Raw genomic sequence first — 21734 nt, 5'->3', positions numbered from 1 at the left:
TCACTTTCTTCCACCCACGCTCAATGCACAAAGTTATCATAATTTCGTGGAGAATGTTCTACCTGACCTGTTAGCAGATGAGTTTTTAACTGTGCGACGAACCATGTACTTCATGCCTGATGGAGCACCTCATCATTTTAGTGTTAATGTCCGTTGGCTTCTAAATAAAATGCTCGGTGCCTGATGGATAGGTATACATGTACCAGTTTCCTGCCTGGAATCCACGGTCTCCCTACCTAAACCCACTGGACTTTTATTTGTCGGGGCATTTGAAAGCTCATGAATATGGAACCACAGCAGGAGATGAAACTTCCTGGCAGATTAAAACTGTGTGCCCGACCGAGACTCGAACTCGGGACTTTTGCCTTTCGCGGGCAAGTGCTCTACCAACTGAGCTACCGAAGCACGACTCACGCCCGGTACTAACAGCTTTACTTCTGCCAGTACCTCGTCTCCTACCTTCCAAACTTGAAAGGTAAAGGTCCCGAGTTCGAGTCTCGGTCGGGCACACAGTTTTAACCAGCCAGGAAGTTTCATATCAGCGCACACTCCGCTGCAGAATGAAATTCTCATTTTGGACACAGTAGAAGATGTTCAGAGTCGTTATCGAAGGCTGCGGAACAATACACAATGCTCCAGGATTATATTAGCCCGTCCGAGATTCACCATGGCGGCAGGTTGATGCATGTATCAATGACCACGGAGGACATAATGAACATCTCATGTGAATAAGGGTTGTATGTGATGTGCCGGTCCGTTCCTCTCGTGCGTTTTCCCCAGGATTAATGACTTGGAGAAAATTAATTGCAACATGGAAACAAAGCGGTTCGAGACCCATGTTCATAAGATATAATTTCGGCGTCTACGTGTGAGAGTGTGGGCTGAAATTTGTACCGCACGTTTCTGTTACACGCTCTATGTAAGTAAGTCAGGTAGGCCATAACTAGCAGACTGACTGAGAATGAAAGCAGTTGAAGACTGAAAAAGAAATATTCCACATTTTCTGAACATGCTCTGAGTGAATATCAATTATATGATAACGTATATCATGTTATCCATAGAGGAATTAAAGGCAGGAAACTAACATTATTCGAAGTTCTGACCCTTAATAGACACCAATCAAAGGATTCTGACCTAGTTTTTAATGACAAACATAGTTCTATTACTCAACCCTTAATAAAGTAGCAACTGCCTGTTATTATTTCTCTCACCATCAGATAATAAGCTTATTATACTTCTTACTCACCAACTTTCCATAGACTTCTTACCTTCCACATCCCCACTCCTTTTTCAGACAGTTCAACACATTCGCCAATTTGTCCATGTGAAATAATAGCCTGCGGCATTACTCGCTTGTACAACATATTTGCCTTGTACGTCCATATAGTTTTGATATTTGGATACTACCATTTAAGATTTATTTGCTTTGAATCTCTTGGGGCATTACATTATGCTTGTGTTGTGTATCGATATGGCTATAAAATATACATTTTTGTATAACAGTCTTTGTTCCACTATGAACTCTCGCTGAAGTTGTGTGGACTATCTGTTTTGTCTGAAGTTATCTGCTGATGGCTTACGAGTCCGAACGCCGGTTCATAACGTACTATTGAATAAATATTATTGTTGAACATTAATACTGTGTGTTCATGATTCTAGTATGTCTAATTTCTTAACACATGCTGTCCAACAAGTTTTGTGTCGATGACTTTTACAGAAGCTGTGCTGTTACTGGAAGTAACAGAATATAATAGTATTTACGATGAAGCTCATCATGCTTGTTGTACAGGCCCCATGGTAACGTGCGAAGACAAAATAATGGCATGGGAGTTCAAAATGGTTCAAATGGCTCTGAGCACTATGGGACTTAATATCTCAGGTCGTCAGCCCCCTAGAACTTAGAACTGCTTAAACCTAACTAAACTAAGGACATCACACACATCCATGCCCGAGGCAGGTTTCGAACCTCCAACCGTAGCGGTCGCGCAGTTCTAGACTGTAGCGCCTAGAACAGCTCGGCCACCCCGGCCGGCCGCATGGGAGTCAAAGAGGGCGTTTATTAAGTAAGCAACGCGTACCGTACTGGCAACACTATAAAACATTTGAGAGTACCATTAATTATGACCGATTGAAAAAAAACTGAAAAACTAAAATAAAGTAACAGCTTTTAAAATTTGACGCTCTTCCTAGTTGCATGTCTCTCTCTGTAAAGACAGTTTTGTCGCCAGTATATACTATTTTCTCCTAGTTCTTCTCAACGGATTGAGCTTACTTCTCTCGATGAAAAGTTTAAACTAATTTTTGTACCGTATGACTGGCTCCTCGACACTCCACACTGAGTAGCGGTCGCTGCACAAAAGAAAAAAGAAGGAGGGGGAAGTATGATGTCACTCATTTACGGCACATATTTCCCAAGCACTTTATCTGACATTTGATGCGTATTTGGCCCTGTACGTCGGATGACGAAGACATGACCTTCCCATTCGATCTTTTGAATAGCTCTGAGCTTCCTCTCATGCAGGCACAGTCTATCGACTAAAAATATGATAATGGAGTTTCCTCTTCTTTTTTTGAGTCATCTATCTGTACATCCTCAGGCATCCTGTGCAGGCACAGTCTATTGACTAAAAATATGATAATGGAGTTTCCTCTTCATTTTTTGAGTCATCTATCTGTACATCCTCAATTATTAGCTGGGTGTACTCCAATTCCTGTCTTCCGCTACAATTTTTGCCTTTTACCGCTCCCTCTAATACCCCCTCTTCCTGTCGATGTTTCCCGTACATTCCTATCCCCGCAGTTTCTGCACAGAATTATGCCTTTGATTATCAGCCTACCTAACTTTAACATTCGTCTCTAGCACCCGATTCCACATGCTTCCATACTTTCCTGTTCCGGTTTTCCCAAAGTTCGTGTTTCACCACCATACAAAGCTGTGCTCCACACGTACATTCTTAGTTATTATTTCCGTAAATTGAGGCCTGCGTTTGACAGTAGTAGATGCCTCTTGGCCAGGAATGCCCTTTTTGCAAGTGCTAGTACGCTTTTTATGACCCCCTTGCTTCGTCCTTCATGGATTATTTTGCTGCCTTACTTCAGTATTCCTTAATTCCATCTACTTCGTGACAACTAATTCTGATGTTAAGGTTCTCTCTGTTCTCCTTTTTGTTACTTCTCAGTACTTACGTCTTTCTTCAATTCACTCTCAGTTCATATTCTGTACTTATTAGATTTTTCATTCCATTCAAGAGAACCTCAAATAATGTATATAACATAACACATAATAATATAATTTAGATAATATTAACAGCATATCATCGACACACTTCAACATCTATACTGTGGTTATTTAAGGAACTGGAAATACATGAAGGTAAAAGAGACAAATGATGCTGTCACTTGAACTGTATGCTATATGCAAATAATGTTTTCTTGATACCGAATAAGGAAGTAAACTTGCAATATCTGGTCTGTAAATTACATGAACATTGAAGACAATGCTATAATCTGAAAATATGTATCAATAAAAATTATGTATTCACTTTGGTGAAGTATGCAGTCCCAAACGAAATTGTTATTGAAGACAAAGCACTGGAACTAGTCTCCAAAGACGTACACAACAAAACAAGTAAATTTTATTGCATATGTGGAACTGTATGTAAAAGCTTAATGAGTTAGAAGAGGAAAGACTCAAAAATTTATACGAAATGGTAGCTGTGCCTACCTTGCTTTTGCAGTGAATCTTAGACTGAAAAACCATCAAACAATATCTTCTAAAACACAAGAGAACGCATATGAGTCCTACTGATGAGAATGACAACTATGGTGAACAAAATTTTATTTATTATCTACCCAGAAGAAATTTGCCGATACACTCAGAACTAGAAGTCTGCTGTCATATCATGTCAAAGTCTTTGGCGTGACGCGTACTCTCATCGATTAAACATCAAGTGAAGCGTAATAAGCAGCTTATATTCAAGGCAGTTCTGGGGGTTTGGAGGGGTGGGGGGAGGGCGAGACGAAGACTGACGAGAAGGGATCTAGAACAAGAGGTTTGCAGACTCAGGCAGAAACTCAAAGAGACGTAGAAAATACCAGCGTGCATTATAATTTGTTTTCTAGAGTGGCAACATCATCTAGTCTCGTATCCAGACTCCCGTTCTAGAGTCGTTAAACAGAAATCCAGCGCGGTTATTTCTTTCACACTCTCACATGTATGGTCACTAGCATTAGCACAATTGCATCAAAAGTATTAGAAACTTTTCCTGTAAATTCTACAGATTCTCTATTGGTTCGATAACACCCTCTTACATTTTTGGTCTCGGTTAAGTTTTTTCATCTAGAGGTAACTACAACGACCAATATCGTTGATCATCCTCCTTGTAAAAGCAAGAAGATTTGCTAAACTCTTCTTCCATGTAGAACCACATGTTTCGACATCATAACGCATAATATTTGCAGGTTTTTCGTCTTGTGGGTTTTGATGTACTTTGGCATAGTATATTTCCGTTAATTCTTTAACAAAATAAATGCTAGCTATAGTTTTGAACAATTTTTGCACGGGCAGCAGCTGCTGACCTCCTTCGTTTCCTCACAATGTGTACAAACAACAGTATATTTATTGTTTAAAACATTAATTTAAATCAAATCGTTGAAGATATCAGATTTCTCACAAATACGTCGTCAAGTGACTCCTACAAAGAAATACTAAAGAACCAAGGGCATGTTGGAATGAAAGTTTCATGAACGTTTCAGATATAACGTCGGGAAAGCCTCAAATAGCACAGCATGAATGACAATAAGTATACTTCATCATTAGCTACAATTTAAGACAATGGTGAGAATGCAAACATAAATTAAATCTTAAACAGTATTGTTTTCTCCTCTCATATTTCTTCCAACAAAAACTCGAAATTTTGAACCCCTACATCGCTACAAAGCTGACGTAGTCGAATATATGATTCTAGCAGACTTCCGAAAATTCTTCACTCGTTGCAAATAATTTTTTCGTGGCCCCATAAATTCTCACAACCAGCTTTGCGCAGGCGGTTACTTTCGCGAGCTCGCTGTTAATTGGTTGCCGTTTAATGACTCCAGCTCCACAACGGTGCATTTCCGACCGATGCCTGTGTGGTCTTTCACGCGACGCCCATCATGGAGGGAAAGCGTTGGTTTGTTTCCCGCTACAAACAAAATGGTGAAAAGCGGCGTTTTACGTGCCCATTCGACAGAGCGGTCCCAAATTAAACTAGTGCGAAATTGTTTTTATCGACACGTATTACAGCGGCAGTAAAACACGAACAGTAACCAGTTCTCCAGCAACGCCGGCATTGCCGTGGATCGCGCTGACTGCTACCGCCGTTTAGAAGTGCTGCTTAGTCGTTTCTGGACTACTGGTAATTTATCGTGTTGTAACGTTCTGTTAATACACTATGTGATCAAAAGTATCCGGACACCTGGCTGAAAATGACTTACAAGTTCGTGGCGCCCTCCACCAGTAATGCTGGAATTCAATATGGTGTTGGCCCACCCTTACCCCTGATGACAGCTTTCACTCTCGCAGGCATACGTTCAATCACATGCTGAAAGGTTTCTTGGGGAATGGCAGCCCATTCTTCTCGCAGTGCTGCACTGAGGAAAGGTATCGATTTTGGTCGGTGAGGCCTGGCACGAAGTCGGCGTTTCAAAACATCCCAAAGTGTTCTGTAGCAGTCACGTCGGGACTCTGTGCAGACCAGTCCATTAGAGGGATGTTACTGTCTTGTAACCACTCCGCCACCGGCCATGCATTATGAACAGGTGCTCGATCGTGTTGAAAGATGCAGTCACTATCCCCGAATTGCTCTTCAACAGTGGGAACCAAGAAGGTGCATAAACGTCAACGTAGGCCTGTGCTGTGATAGTGCCACGCAAAACAACAACGGTTGTACGCCCCCTCCATGGAAAACAGGACCACACCATAACACCACCGCTTCAGAATTTTACTGTTGGCACTACCGAAGCTGGCAGATGACGTTCACCGGGCATTCGCCATACCCACACCCAGTTATCGGATCGCCACATTGTGTACCATGATTCATCACTCCACACAACGTTTTTCCATCGTTCAGTCGTCTAATGTTTACGTTCCTTCCACCAACCGAGGAGTCGTTTGGCATTTACCGGCGTGATGTGTGGCTTATGAGCAGCCCCTCGACCATGAAATCCAACTTTTCTCACCTCCCGCCTGACTGTCATAGTACTTGCAGTGGATCCTGATACAGTCTGAAATTTCTGTGTGATGGTCTGGATAGCTGTCTGCGTATTACACATTACGACTCTTCTCAACTGTCGGTTGTCTCTGTCAGTCAACAGACGAGGTCGGCCTGTACGCTTTTGTGCTGTACGTGTCCCTTCACGTTTCCACTTCACTATCACATCAGTAACAGTGGCCCTAGGGATGTTTAAGTGTGCGGAAATCTGACGTACAGACGTATGACACAAGTGACACCCAATCAACTGACCACAGTCGAAGTCCGTGAGTTCCGCGGAGCGCCCTATTCTGTTCTCTCACGATGTCTAATGACTACTGAGGTCGCTGATATGGAGTACCTGGCAGTAGGTGGAAGCACAGTGCACCTAATATGGAAAACGTATGTTTTTGGCGTGTCCGGATACTTTTGATCACATAGTGTACAAATCGATAAAACGAATAATGCCCTAGACTAATTCGGGACTGCATTACTGAATAGGCACGTAAAACGCCGCCTTAATAATCATTTTCTTTGTAATGAGAAACAAACCAACGTTTCCCGTCCACAATGGGTGTCCCATGAAAGAGGCAATGAGCTGTATTTCTTTGGGCCGACTAGCCACAAGATGCAAAAAACAAAATTTGCGAATTGCAATGATCTGCTGAAACACCAGAGAAAATTCACCTAACGTTTCTTGGGAGGGCTATTCGGAAAGTAAGTTCTGATTAATCTCGAAATGGAAAGCACAGTAAAAACAAAAATGTTTTATTTGCAACAGTTTGCTACACCTTACTGTTTCATTTTTACGCCGCTCTGACTTCGACATTTGTCGCAGCGTTGTTTCAACTTTCGAGTACACTCATCATAGAAGGCAGCCGCCTATGCTTTCCGCCACTTCGCTGGTCTGCAGATAGTTGTGTGTGCCAAAATGTTGTGTTCCATGCCAGAGGTTCATGTGAGCAGAGCCGAACATAAGACGGAGCCAAATCATGACTGTATGGTGGATGATCAAGCAATTCCCGTCTAAACCACTGTAGGAGAGTCCTCATTACCCCTGCAGTCTGCGGGCAAGAACCGCCATGAAGAGGGGGACGCATGACAGGTATGTTATGTGGGGTTGCATGAATTCAGCCGAAACCTCGGAGCGGTCAACCTTGCTTGACGGGAGGCACTGTTGTTCGGTCGAGTGCGCGATGCCACGCCAGACGTATCAAAGTGCAGGTGTGGCCAAGGGAGCCACAGTGGAATCAACGGAGTAACCGAGTTCGACAGGTTCTGAGAACATGACTGATAATTACGTAGTTCAACCACCCAGTCAGGACGAAGACCAAGAGTTTCAATTTTTTGTCCCTCAAGGATTAGGCAGAAAACGCAGGAACGTGCACAGACTGAAGTACATCACGAAACGACAGCACCCTGTGTCCGTCTCAAACAAACACAAACCACTACAGCCTAACGAGCGTCAGGTGGAGATGTCAACAGAGGAGAGCGCAGCTGTAACAAGCAGTGCCTCAAACCCTCCGCTGACACAAGAACCTCCTATACCACCAGCGAGGATACCACCTATTACCATTCTGTACTCTGGGCAATACCTACTTCTGCGCAGTGAAGTGAAGGACCCAGAAGGGCGATTTATAAAGGCGATAGAATCAGGTATCACTTCTCATCATTGGCTTATCAGAGCGATGGACAACGGGGTGTCAAGGATTTAAAATTTCTTCTTTTGTACACACCAATTGCCACCTGACATGTCTCCAAAGTCACCATCGAGTAACTTCCCAAAAGAATCACAGAAGAGAAGACAGCACAATCTCCCTACAAATTGCTTTCCAGCAAGCCTCAGCCAATCAGTTTAAATCGAGAGACGAGAGAACCAGCAAGCTAATACCACAGCCAGTCTACTGTGTGACCTTCGCATCAGCAGGTAAGTATATGATGTCAAGGAGGAGGAGGAGATTAGTGTTTAACGTCCCGTCGACAACGAGGTCATTAGAGACGGAGCGCAAGCTCGGGTTAGGGAAGGACGGGGGAAGCAAATCGGCCGTGCCCTTTGAAAGGAACCATCCCGGCATTTGCCTGAAAGGATTTAGGAAAACCACGGAAAACCTAAATCAAGATGGCCGGAGACGGGATTGAACCGTCGTCCTCCCGAATGCGAGTCCAGTGTGCTAACCACTGCGCCACCTCGCTCGGTTATGATGTCAAGCATATTCTCGACACCAGAGTGGTAACAGAAAGATATGGATCAAAAGAGGGGTCTTCGCAAAGCAAAAGATGTCAACCTCTCCTACATACAGCAAATTATTGGCACCAGCCACCTTACTGTGTAAAGTGCATGGACCATCGTCCATCCGAGGCGCGCTAAAAACCTCCAAACCATATGACCACACAATAACCGTGTGCTTCCTCCACTCAACTGAACGTTGCCAACGAAAAAGAATTTCCATCTTTATGTCAGAGAACTACACAGTTCACAGCTGCTTGGCACCAGAGGTCAACAATGTAGCGCGAATACAACGGATGCATATTCACAGTGAGACTTCTCAGAAGTCATGAAGATGGTCAAGAGTGTAACAGAACATTTAGAGACATCCTGCCAGAGGAATATTTTTTTCGTCATCCACCTTACGAAAATTTAATGAAGCACCAGACGTTCTATCAAAACATTAGCAGATGGAGCCATGAAAATGTTCGCCCCTAGCAATTCCCCGTAGACCAGCAAGACTTTCACTCTGCAAATTCAACGTGAACAGCGTCTGCAATAAAAACGCGGAACTCTAGGATATCCCCACACGTTTTAAGACCGACATTCTATTCCTGACAGAAACGCATCTGCAGCCCAGCCCCCCCCCCCCCAACCCTTCAACTTACGCAACGTAGTGGGCTACTGGGCGGACAGAGCAAATGACCGAGGGGGCGGCATGGCTATAAATATCAAGCGGTTGGTTATACTCGTTCCTCTCGTAGTGGCACAATTTAAATCTCTGGCAGCAACTACAATCTCCATCCGTTTTTCTATCAGTACATTGGCTGCCGTCTGAGACCATTTGTCGAGGATTACGTTATGCTGCTGTTTGCAAGTATGAGAGAATTCTGCTCTGTGGGGACTTCAAAGCCAAGCATTTCGCGTGCAATTCGTGTCGTACCAGCCCACAGGGCTTGAAGAAAAGACCTGAAGCCTTGACATATGGGTGGACTATCGGACTCGGTGTCCCCAACAATCCAGATCACTGATTCGATCTGTTGGACACAGTTATCGTGAAGAATCTAAGGCTCAAACTGCGCCTTTATGCCGTTAACGATCTGATGTCCGACCACAATCCGCTGGCCGGTGTCATCAGTGAAGCGAGAAACATGTACGCCCTACAGTAAAACAGAGCTTGAATTGGGACCAGTTCCAGCTGTGCCCTAGCAACGATGTTCGCCTAAGAACAGATGTGTCTACAACACTCCTCTTAGGGGAGGATGTCTCTGCACTGACGGGGAAGATCCAAGATCTTACCGTCAGGTTACTGCAAGAAGTATGAGGCACGCATTCTACAGTGAAGAGTTCTCAACAGAGCTCCAGAATTAGAAGAACCTTAAAAACAAGATGCGAAAACGGTGCCAGTAGTACCATAACCCCAAAGACAACCGAGAACGTAAGCGTCTGTCCAGGAAGTTACTTTACAGAGCGATGTAATTCCGCCAAGAAAAGTGGGGTGACAAGATGACTGCTCTCACCTTATACACCAGATACGAACGGCGCCTCGTCTGGGCCCTTCAAAACCCAAGCCCAGCGAATGTGCTGCTTCTAGAACCAGCAGACCCACTGTTTAACCAATTGCACAAGGCAGCACAAAATTCCCAAGCACATGAGGACGGTGCTGGAGAAGAGGAGATAAGAATATGATGCCGGGCAAAAGACATACGTCAGAACAGCTACTAACAACACCGACGGATATCCGCGCGAGCGAACAACAACGTAACCACTCAGCCCCACTACCGGACAGTTTAACGAAATAATAGGTGAGGAAGTTGCCCCACAAACCACTGCTGTTCATAACCTGCGTTTTAAAAGTTGCCTTTAATGCGACAAAGACACCATTGTCATAACCTCACTGAGTTCGTGTAACAGGGCTACTGGCGGCTGGAGTGGCCGAGCGGTTCTAGGCAGTACAGTCTAGAAACGCGCGACCGCTAATATCGCAGGTTCGAATCCTGGCGCGGGCATGGATGTGTGTGATGTCCTTAGGTTAGTTTGGTTTACGTAGTTCTAAGTTCTAGGGGACTGATGACCTCAGAAGTTAAGTTCCATAGTGCTCAGAGCCATTAGAACCATTTGAACAGGGCTACGAGAAGCTGGATGTTTGCTCTGCGATACTGTAGGGAGACTTGGCGGGAATGTAGCCACTGTACAAAGCGCTGGCAGCAGTGGTCACGAGATGTATGGTAGAAAGATGACCGTGTTCCGTATGGCCACGTGGCACTACCCAGAGGGAGATCCACCGTGTTCGGCGTATGGTTCTGGGGCATCTTACTCCATCTGCAACAGTAATTTGAGCATCAGTTGGCACCACAGTGACACGCTGAATGCAAATGGGATACATCAAGGAGATCTCCGATCAGACGCCCTGTAGTGTGCATTCCACTGACCCCAAAACACCGCCATTTGCGACTTCAGTGACGTGAAGCGAGAGGTCATTGGAGGGCGGGGTCGAGTTCTGTTTCGTTTTACGATAAAAGATGCCTCTGCCTCAGTGTCAGTGATGGCCGTGTGTTGGTTAAAAGGAGTCCAGTTGAGGGCCTACAACCACCCGTCTGCAGGCTAGACACACTAGACTTACACCTGGAGTAGTGGTATGGGTTGCAGTTTATTATGACAGCAGGAGCACTCGAGTGGATATCCCACCCACCACGACTGCAGATTTATAGGTGAATCTGGCGATTCGACATGTTGTGCTGCAATTTATAAACAAAATTCCGTCGGGTGTTTCCAACAGGACGACGCCCGCGCACAGACCACTGTTGTAACCCACATTCCTCTACATGTTGTCAACATGTTGCCTAAGCCTGCTCGATCAACAGATCTGTCTCCAATGGAGCACGTATAGGACAGCATTGGATGACAACTCTAGCGTCATTCTCGAAAAGCGTTAACCGTTCCTGTATAGACCGATCAAGCGCAACAGGCATGGATCTCTATTCCACAAACTGACATCCAGCACCTCTGTGAAACAATGCATGCACAATTGCATTCTTGCATTCGATATTCTGGCGGTAACACCAACTATTAATGTACGAGCATTTCACAGTTGCGATAGCTTACCTCACGCACACATTAACCTGTGATCTTGCAGTATTAACCACTTAAATATGTTACCTAGACAAATGTAGTCCCGAAATTTCGTTACTCTATATTAATGGTTTTTTTGGTGTTGCGATTTTTTCCGTCACTATATATATACACATATAGCTATCCAAGATGAATATAAATAAAACCGGTAAACTGCAGGGACGGATTTCAGAATGGAAGTGGAGGAGAAAAGGTCCGATGAACATGTGTCCAGAAATGCATCGTTGCCACGGTACATGGCTCTGACAAATGAGAGGTCTTCGTACCATGTGCCCTGTGTGTTTGCGTAGCGTGCTGTAAAGAAGACTGATGATAGAAATCTCATTTACTGCGAAGAATGTAGTACAAAAGCCATCGACGAAATCGTTCCCGTAAAGGGAAATCCGCCCAAGCCTTTCCCTCGTAGCAGGTCGTAGAGATAGGAGCAGTTGTCATGCAGCATACATATAATCGTACTTTGGATTACACTATGTTGGCGGGTCACCTGCATGGAGCTTTTACCAGGATTCGTCTGAAAATCCTGTACAGTCTGGCCCTCCATATCTGGTGTAGGGAATACGCTGCCTCCCTACATGTTCGCCTGTTTCTGGTTGGGTCTGTGAAGGTACTTGTTTTGGTATAGTCGTGCAGTCGCTCGACCGTTTCCATCTGCTTGGCCGTACACAAACACCATCGGGTTGTTTCCGACATGAATACCGGAACATTCTTCTGCTTATTGTAAGTTGCCTCTATCTCACATCCTGCAACACACGAGGAACACAAAGCACGTGGTGAGAGGCCATCTACTGTGGCAACGATGCATTTCTGGACACGTTTTCAAAGGACCATTTTTCCTCCATTTTTAGTCATGAATCTGTCCCTGTAGGTTGTCCGTTTTATTAATTTTCACCACGTTTGTATATAGGATGTTCGAATAAAAGTGTATACATATAGTGGGTTCAAAAAAAGTGTCGAATATTTTGAGAGGTGGTAGTACTCACCGAAACAAGAAAAGTAAGTCCAGTAAACAATGGTCCGGTAACGCATACTTTTCGAAATAAACACATGTTTATAGGAAGGGCAGTACGACGCTTGGTTGCGGATATTAGAACAGTCGTTGCATTGGCGCTCAGTCAAATATGTCGCCAAGATATTAATAATGGCTTACTCACAGTAATTTAGCTATTAGGTGGTCTGCAGTCAGTGTGTGTTTCGAGTAGTGTTGTAGGATACGGTAGTTTTCGTCGTGTTTGTGTGCAACATTGTACAGGACTGTGAAGCCAGGCTACGTACCATGGTGTTTCACCTTCTTCCAATCGCGGATTCACTTATGCCTTTGTTATTATTGCACCGCTTGTACGTGCAGATCGTGTAGTATACTTATATTTCTCTCTTCCACCACTTGCTAGCATAGAGAGCCTACTACTCGACAAGTGAAATGGTGGATAGATATTCTGCAATGGTTTAGAAAATGGATGGGAGTGCTACCCCCTACTCTGAAAAATACCCACAGCGCAGAGTGCCCTCTCATGATCTGTTCGACAGACTTTTTCAGCGTTTAAGGGACACAGGTACCGTTGCATTTCGGAAGACTGTGTGTGGAGAGCCCCGCACAGTCCACATGGCTGACATGGAGGAATGTGAGCAGCATTCGATTAAAGAAACCCCTGCGACCAGTGTGCGACAATTAGCAGCAGCTGAAGGCGTGTCTCATTCTTTTATTTGGTGGCGGGGTGTATTACTGTTTCCATTTCACCTCCGGCATGTTGATGCCATAAGGCAAAATGATATAAGAATATACAGCCTACAGTTGCAAGTTAACTTTATCGTTTACCTAGTTTTCAACGTTAGTCATAACGTCTTCTTCAGAACATGGCCTGTTTTGGGCAAACATTTAAATAATATTTTATGTTCTGAAGAAGACGTTATTACTAACGTTGAAACCTAGGTAAACGATAAAGTTAACCTGCAACTGTAGGCTGTATATTCTTATGTAAACAATATCAGTGGCTGTCGCTGCATAAAAATGTTAAAAATTAAGAAAATGATCATCATGGCAGACGCCTGTGAATCCATTGTTCAGATACAAGATTTTATTTACCGACGAGCAGCGTTCACAAGAAATGGTGATGTGAATTTCCATAACCAGCATATATGCGCAGATGTAAATACCCAAGCACTTCAGGAAAGAGTGCATCAACACCAATTCTCAATCAACGTAAGGGCAGGCGTACTTGTCGATTGATTGGTAGGATCATACGTGCTACACAAAAGTTATCTGGGGTGCATTATCTGGATTTTCTCATTAATGTATTGCCTACTTTGCTGGGGGCTGTGCCACTGCAGCAACGAATACAAATGTGGTTCTCGCATGATGGCACACCTGCACACTTTCGTCACAATGTGTGCGAACATCTGGCGCAAATATTTCAGGGCCTCTGGTTAGTCGGAGGGGAGGCGGGATGGAGGGGGAGTCATTCCTTAGCCTACTCGTTCCACAGACCTCAGTCCCTTAGAATTTTGCTTATGGGGACACTTGAAAGAATCGGACTACGGAACTCCAATCAACGATGTTCGAACACTATAACGTCGCGTCTTCAGCACGTGACAGCATGTACAAAAACAACAGAGTGTACTTCGAACTGAGCGTCATTCCTTACGCCGGAGGGAAGAGGGTGCATTGTCATGAATGGGTGCCATGTTGGAGACCTCCTGTAAAAACATGTTTATCGCAGAAAGTGTGCATTCGCAGACCCGTGTTATATTGGATTTATTTTTCTTGTTTCGATGAGTACTACCACCTCTTAAAGTTTTCGACACTTTTTTCAACAGGTGTATATATAAGGGGTTGGACGGACTTGTCATCAGGCGCATTTTCTCTTGTGTTTCGGGAGAACTTAGCTATTGCAATGTGTAGTGGATACAGTCCAGTCAAATACTGCTTATCACGCCCTGCACGCAACGTCCAGGTCGACGAAAGCGTTGGCTTGTTTCCCCTTTTCAGATGGTTCAAATGGCTCTGAGCACTATGGGACTTGACATCTAAGGTCATCAGTCCCCTAGAAGTACTTAAACGTAACTAACGTAAGGACGTCACACACACATGCATGCCCGAGGCAGGATTCGAACCTGCGACCGGAGCACCAGCAGCGTTTCCAGACTGAAGCAACTAGAGCTACTCGGCCACAGCGGCTGGCCCCTTTTCAAATAAAACAATTTTAATATGAAATTTTACGTACCTATTCGATAGAACGGTACCTAATGAGTCTAGTGCGCTATTTGTTTTGTCTAAATGTATTAACAGGTGCAGTGAAACAGGAAGAATAGCCTGTACAGCAGTGACAACATCGCCTGCCCCCGAGCTGGTGGCTACCGTCATGTTGCAGCGCTGGTGGTGCTGCTGGAATACTGTCTTATTCTTCGTGTCTTAGAATCCCCATTAACAAGTAGATAAAACAGCTATCGCACTAGAGTAATCTGGGACCATCTGACGAACAGGAAAGTAAAATTCAGCGTTATACAATATTTTGCTTCTAAAGGCTAACTTACCGACGCCTTGCTCCGACATAGTGTGTCACATTAAACAGACGATGGTAAGTATTTGTTTTCGCTGACTGCAGCTACACATTTCCTCAGCCGAGGAAATGCACCTGGCGGCTTCTAAGAGGGACACCCGGATAGATATCACAAGTGAAAAAGATAAAAGTATTTCTTTCGTTGTAGGATTGATAGTGATAACACACTGAAGCTGTTTCTGTTTTGTTGCAGGGGAAGACGCTGGTACAGAACCACACTGGCGGTGTGATAATGACGCGAGGCGCCCTGGCACTGCAGTCCGTCAGCAGGAAGAACGCTGGCGCCTACTCCTGCGTCGCGTCCAACGTGGAGGGCGACGGGGAGAGTCCCCTGCTGCGTCTGCGAATCAAGTGTGAGCTCCACAAAGCGTCCGTCTAACCGTGTTTCGTACCTTAGGTCTGAAGATGACACCACTTTGTTGTTTACAGATTTCGATTCACCACATGCCTTCGTAGAATAAAAGCGATCTCTTTTCTACTCCCTTAAATTATTAGGTTAAAAATTATACGAACGTTTGCTGGCTGTTTCAGTATTTCGGGATTAGGAACAGATGGGAAGAATTGAATAATCCATGCGAACAAAGTGTAAGGTATTGCATGAGCGATGCGTGCATGGCACATGCACTAAATGAATTTCAAAATGAAAAACGACGCACCACGATAGAATTTAAGGAGGCCAAGTCGGCCCGTTTGACGTCCTACCCCCCTTAACGAATGGGACGGAAATCGGTAGATGTCATGTGCAGGTACAGACAAACAAATTACTGCAATTCCAGAAATATTGCATTATTTATTCAACAGAAAGAGCTTCACAAGTCATTAACGTGTGGGTCCACCTCTGGCCTTTATTAAAGCAGTTACTGCGCTTCGCATTTCTTGATAGAACTGTTGGATGTCCTCCTGAGTATATGATGTCCAATTCTATCCAACTCCTGCGTTAGATTGTCCAAATCCCGAGATGGTTTGAGGAACCTGCCACTATTCCTCCAAACGTTTCTCAAATAGGGAAAGATACGGCGACTTTGTTATCCAAGGCAGGATTTGGCAAGCACAAAGATGAGCAAAAATGGCTCTGAGCACTATGGGACTTAACATCTATGGTCATCAGCCCCCTAGAACTTAGAACTACTTAAACCTAACTAACCTAAGGACACCACACACATCCATGCCCGAGGCGGGATTCGAACCTGCGACCGTAGCAGAAAGATGAGCAGTACAAGCTCTTGTCGTGTGCGATGGGCAATATATTGCTGAACTGTAAGCCCAGGATGGCTTGCCATGGAGGGCGACTAAACGAGGCGCAGACTTACCACTGTCCTGTATGGATGCAGCGGATGGTAACCAAAGGGGTCCTGCTATACAATGAAACGTCTACCCAGATCAGCACTCATGGCTGTTGATCCGTTTGGCAGGCGACAGTCAGCTTGTGTCGCCTACCTGGCCCAACAAAAATGCCGGATCTCTCCCAAAGTTACAACATTTGGAGCATTATGGGCACTAAACCCGACCAGCACTGGAAATTTACTATATAACGCACCAGCTGGACAGAATTTACCACGAGGCCCTTCAGGAAGATATATGATCACTTTATCAGTAAATACCAAGTCGAAACTCCGCTTGCGTAAGGACCAGAGGTGGACCAACCCGTTATTGACTTGCTCAGTTTCTGAAGCTCTTTTCTTTAATAAATCATCCACTTTTTCTGAAAGTGTAATCGTTTGTTCGCCTTTACATGCACATCATATCTACCGATTTCCTTCCCATTCACATAATTCCTTTCGTGGTGCATCTTTCTTTTTCCCTTATCGTGTATTTTCGCTCTAAGAAACTAGGTCAACAGGTCCACACAGAGGTCTCCGAGATTGTGGACATGAAAACGACGAGACCGTCTCTGATCGTGTAGAAGAACTTTCTTCAATGATCGGTCATACATCATCCCATAAAATGCTCACATAGATGGAAAAAGTGTTTATATCGTTACGTCTATAGTAGACAAAGTTTTTCAGAAATGTGCCAATATTATATGGAAACCATAGCCATACTCCTTGATTACATCATGCTATAATAAACTATGAAAGATGAGGCCTTCCGTGACAACAGCTGTGTACAGAATACACTGATGAATCTCTCAGCGTTCTCCTTGTTTCAGATCATTAGTAAGCTTTCAAAATCGCTCATACTCAATAATTCACTTATATTTGTTTAATCTTCGGCAAAGAGGTAACATTGAATGGCGTACATGTAAGGTAATAGCATAAAAACTTACTTATTTATCAGAACTCTGTCTTTGTCTGTACTATCATTATCAACGGATATATCTCTATCAAACACGTAGACTTTTGTCATTTCTTTATTTGGGGCGGATCAGAAGATGTGATTTTATTAAACAAACTACTAGTGCCGTTGTGTGCCTCATTTTATCCCACGTAAAAATGCTAGGCCTCATTGTATGTCTTTTACAAAACATTCAGCAGAATTCTGGGAGGTGGATAATGTTTCGATACTTGTCATGTCCCGTCCTGATCCTGTGTTCAGTAGAAGAAACTCAGTAATTCTGTTTAATCGGAAGATAGTGCCGTATCGACGATCGTTGCGTTACAAGTATTTACAATACTCCGGTAGGCTATAACAGAAGCGCACCATCTCCTGCTATCGGTATGTGTTTGGTAAGAGGAAGCAGATGGCCACAAGATCGACATAGATTGACAATGGAAGGAGATCGTAATACTGCACAGGCTACTGGAACTTACATAAAATCAACCCCAGTATTTTGACATTTTAATCCTTGTGCATTACCTACAGGTGCATTTTCAGGTTCTTGTACTGATGTCTCATTCATTAGTGAGTGGCATTGTTAAACAATTCTTCTCTATTGCTGATGATCAACTGAAGTTGACAAAGGTGAGGTTATGTACTTGCATACACATTTTTCGAGGCCTTTCTGTGGTCAACAAGAGAATGGCTTCCTTGAGGAAGACGTTTCTCTATGTAAACTGTTTAGTTTTTTTTTTATTTCGGAATAATAGCACTCCATCCTCAGGCCACGAGTGGCCTACCGGGACCATCCGACCGCCGTGTCATCCTCCGTGGAGGATGCGGATAGGAGGGGCGTGGGCTAAGCACAGCGCTCTTCCTGTCGTTATGATGGTATACTTGACCGAAGCTGCTACTATTCGGTCGAGTAGCTCCTCAGTTGGCATCACGAGGCTGAATGCACCCCGAAAAATGTCAACAGCGCATGGCGGCCCGGATGGTCACCCATCCAAGTGCCGACCACGCCCGACGGCGCTTAACTTCGGTGATCTCACGGGAACCAGTGTAACCACTGCGCAAGGCCGGTTTTAAATAAAGTGTTTAAAATATAAAGATTCAATTTCAAAAATAAAATCAGCCTGGAAAGAAAAAATGATGTTCGCAATGTCTGTGGATCCATGTACACACAAGACTAGTGAGAGTCTCCGAACGCTTGTTGTCTTCGCTCGCCTTTGTCTGCAAGAGAAGAATCCAACACGCACACTTAATCTGACGTATTTCTCTTTACGCATAAGAACATATCTTGTAAACCTCGAAGGCTTTTCAGAATCTACCTTAGAAAACACTGAATGATATTACACAGCGTATAAATTTTGCCGAAACTTCTGTCTGCGGATAGGAGTCTTCATGTTGTTTCTTCCAACAAGCCATCAGGATTTACAGTTACAATACAACCTTTAACAAGGAAGAGGCAAAGCAAATATTGAATTTCAATCTCACAGGCAACGTCGACCACAGGTACAAAGGGACAAGGTATGCCGACGTTCATCCAAAGGCACTCAGGCAATGGAACCATGAGTACATATAAACTCCACTCATGTCCTCAGTGCACAGTGGAAGATAATGATGTGAGAAAATCAATCACTTCTTCTAGCGAAACGATTGGATTAGAAATAAAACAATCGTCTGCTACTAACACAGTCTCACAACTCGGTAACTCTCATGCTGCTATTTTAATAAATTTTGACCGCGATAGTGTTGACAACGGTTTACTGAGGTAATTTGACCCCGAGTTATTTATTGGTCTCCAAGACACACTGTAATGTTTATACAAGGAAATTCTGATTGTGAAACGTTTCAGTTCGTCACACAAGGCTGTTGTTGAGAGTTGTTGCAAGGTAATATCGTGATCACGAGTCCAAATGAGACATTATAGTAAACGTGGTAACTGCTATCTGTAAACTCAAAATTTCAATAAGAAAACGTAACTTCTTATCTGACTGTTCCATGAGAAAGCTATTTCATGTGATCTGTCCATTTCAGTATTAGTTTTGAACTTCAGTATGAAATACCATTCATGAGTAAAATCACTCTCACACATGAAAATAGTGTGGATGAATTCGAGTAGAGGAATAAAGTTATCATAGAAGTTAACCAGCAGTCTTTCTTTACAACGATATTTTGTTAGCACAATAACAGATTGATGGATACACTCAACCCACAACAAAGCAGTCTAGTAATATACCAAATCATAAAATTTGTCTTAAATGCTTGTTTAACAGTTCTGTCAGAAGCAAGTCATTTTCTGAATAATGACTAACTGTTTATTAACGCGAAATATTTCTTCATAATTGAACAATAGCTCACTTGAATCATTTCTAGTGGTAGGAACACTACAAATTTAGTGTGTGAACACTAAGTTGGAAGTGTGGGTCTCACGGGGAGCATGCCAGAGATAAGTCCGTGCAGTCACACTATCCTACGTGCCCTCTGTGCTTCAGTCAGATGGAGTGTCTGTCATGAAGGCAGGAGATCCCGGGCACGAGCCCCGGTCGGAGCACTCATTTTCAACTGTCCCCGTTGAAATTTATCAACGCCTGTAAGTAGCTAATTGTCTAGATTTCATTGCAATTTTATGAATTATTTCTAGCTTTTCTCCATCAGGAAATTATTTTTCAAGAATTTACTAAATTCGGACATTCTTTGTTAGGATTAATTAGACATTTTCGGATTGGTATTATGACGACAAGTTGTATTTTAGGATTCGGAAGAGGGCCGTGTCAGAGGGAACATGAAGTGGGTCAGTAAATTAAATTTTACCAGTATATTCACAAATTAATACACAGTAAATACAGGAATAAGTTTGTTAACAATACTAAGGTTAAGTTACTTTGCCTGGACGCTATGATGTGAAGTGCTGCGTCGACATCGTATAGTATTTCGTGGGTACAACATCAGAGTTCACATTGCTCACACATACCTCTTCCTGTAATGTGCAATTGGGATGTAGTTCAATACAATGATTCGACATATTTGTACTCCAAATAAACACCCATTTAAGACTCTAGTTTATTAGAGTCGTAGGTATTTTGGCCTAGCATCCTCGCTAGATCGTCCACAGTTTGGTGGCTATCGACGGACTGGTGTTCACTGACTCGCTCTATTCGCTCCCTCTACATTTTCCATTGTCACGCTTTTGCGGGATTTCCCAATCACGTCGTTGCATATCTGACTATTAACCTCTTAAATGGAACAGTAAACTATACCATAGTTTACGGATGACATACCTATACAAAAAAGTGGAGTATTCAGTACAGAAGTGTACTATGTCCGGAAACCCCCTAAACATACGTTTTTCATATTAGGTGCATTGTGCTGCTACCTTTTGCCAGGTACTCCGTATCAGCGACGTCAGTAGTCATTAGTCATCGTGAGAGAGCAGAAGGGGACGCTCTGCGGAGCTCACGGACTTCGAATGTGGTAGGGTGATTGGGTTTCATTTGTGTTATACGTCTGTACGCAAGATTTCTACACTCCTTAACATAGCTAGGTCCACTGTTTCCGATGTGATAGTGAAGTGGAAACGTGAAAATACACGTCGTAAAGCGCAAAAGCGTGCAGGCGAGCTCGTCTGTTGACTGACAGATACCGCCGACAGTTGAAGAGAGTCGTAATGTGTAATACGCAGACATCTATCCGGACCATCACACAGGAATTGTAGACTGCATCAGGATCCACAACAAGTACTATGACAGTCAGGTGGGAGGTGAGAAAACTTGGATTTCATGGTCGAGCGACTGCTCATAAGCCACACATCACGCCGGTATATACCAAGCGATGCCTCGCTTGGTGTAAGGATCGTAAACATTGGACGATTGAACAGTGCAAAAACGTAGTGTGGAGTGACGAATCACGGAGCACAATGTGGCGATCCGATGGCTGGGTGTGGGTATGGCGAATGCCCGGTGAACGTCATTTGTCAGCTTGTGCACTGCCGACAGTAAAATTCTGAGGCGGTGGTGTTATGATATGGTGCTGTTTTCCATGCAGGGGGCTTGCCCCCTTGTTCTTTTGCGTGGTACTATCACAGCCCAGGCCTAGATTGATGTCTTAGTCACCTTCTTGCTTCCCACTGTTGAAGAGCAATTTGGGGATGGCGATTGCATATTTCAACACGATCAAGCACCTGTTTTAATGGACGGCCTGTGTGCGGAGTAGTTACTCGACATTAACATCCCTGTAATGGAATGGCCTGGACAGAGTCGTGACCAGAACCCTACAGAACGCCCTTGGGATGTTTTGGAACGCCGACTTCGTGCCAGGCCTCACCGACCGATATCGACACCTCTCCTCAGTGCA

The 21734-nt window shown here is 43.9% G+C and overlaps 1 protein-coding gene across 1 annotated transcript in view; it reads left to right on the top strand.

Annotated features, from left to right (window-relative positions):
• Positions 1 to 21734, top strand: part of LOC124613335 (hemicentin-1-like) — a 465174-nt gene that overhangs the window by 385748 nt on the left and 57692 nt on the right. Inside the window, exon 9 of the mRNA XM_047142031.1 lies at positions 15316 to 15475. Coding sequence (XP_046997987.1) covers positions 15316 to 15475 — 160 coding nt within the window. The remainder of the gene's footprint in view (positions 1 to 15315; positions 15476 to 21734) is intronic.

Source organism: Schistocerca americana, chromosome 4 (genome assembly GCF_021461395.2).
Source record: "Schistocerca americana isolate TAMUIC-IGC-003095 chromosome 4, iqSchAmer2.1, whole genome shotgun sequence".
Classification (NCBI taxonomy): Eukaryota; Metazoa; Arthropoda; class Insecta; order Orthoptera; family Acrididae; genus Schistocerca; species Schistocerca americana.
Note: the sequence above shows the minus strand (reverse complement) of the source record. Positions and strands in the feature narration are given on the sequence as shown.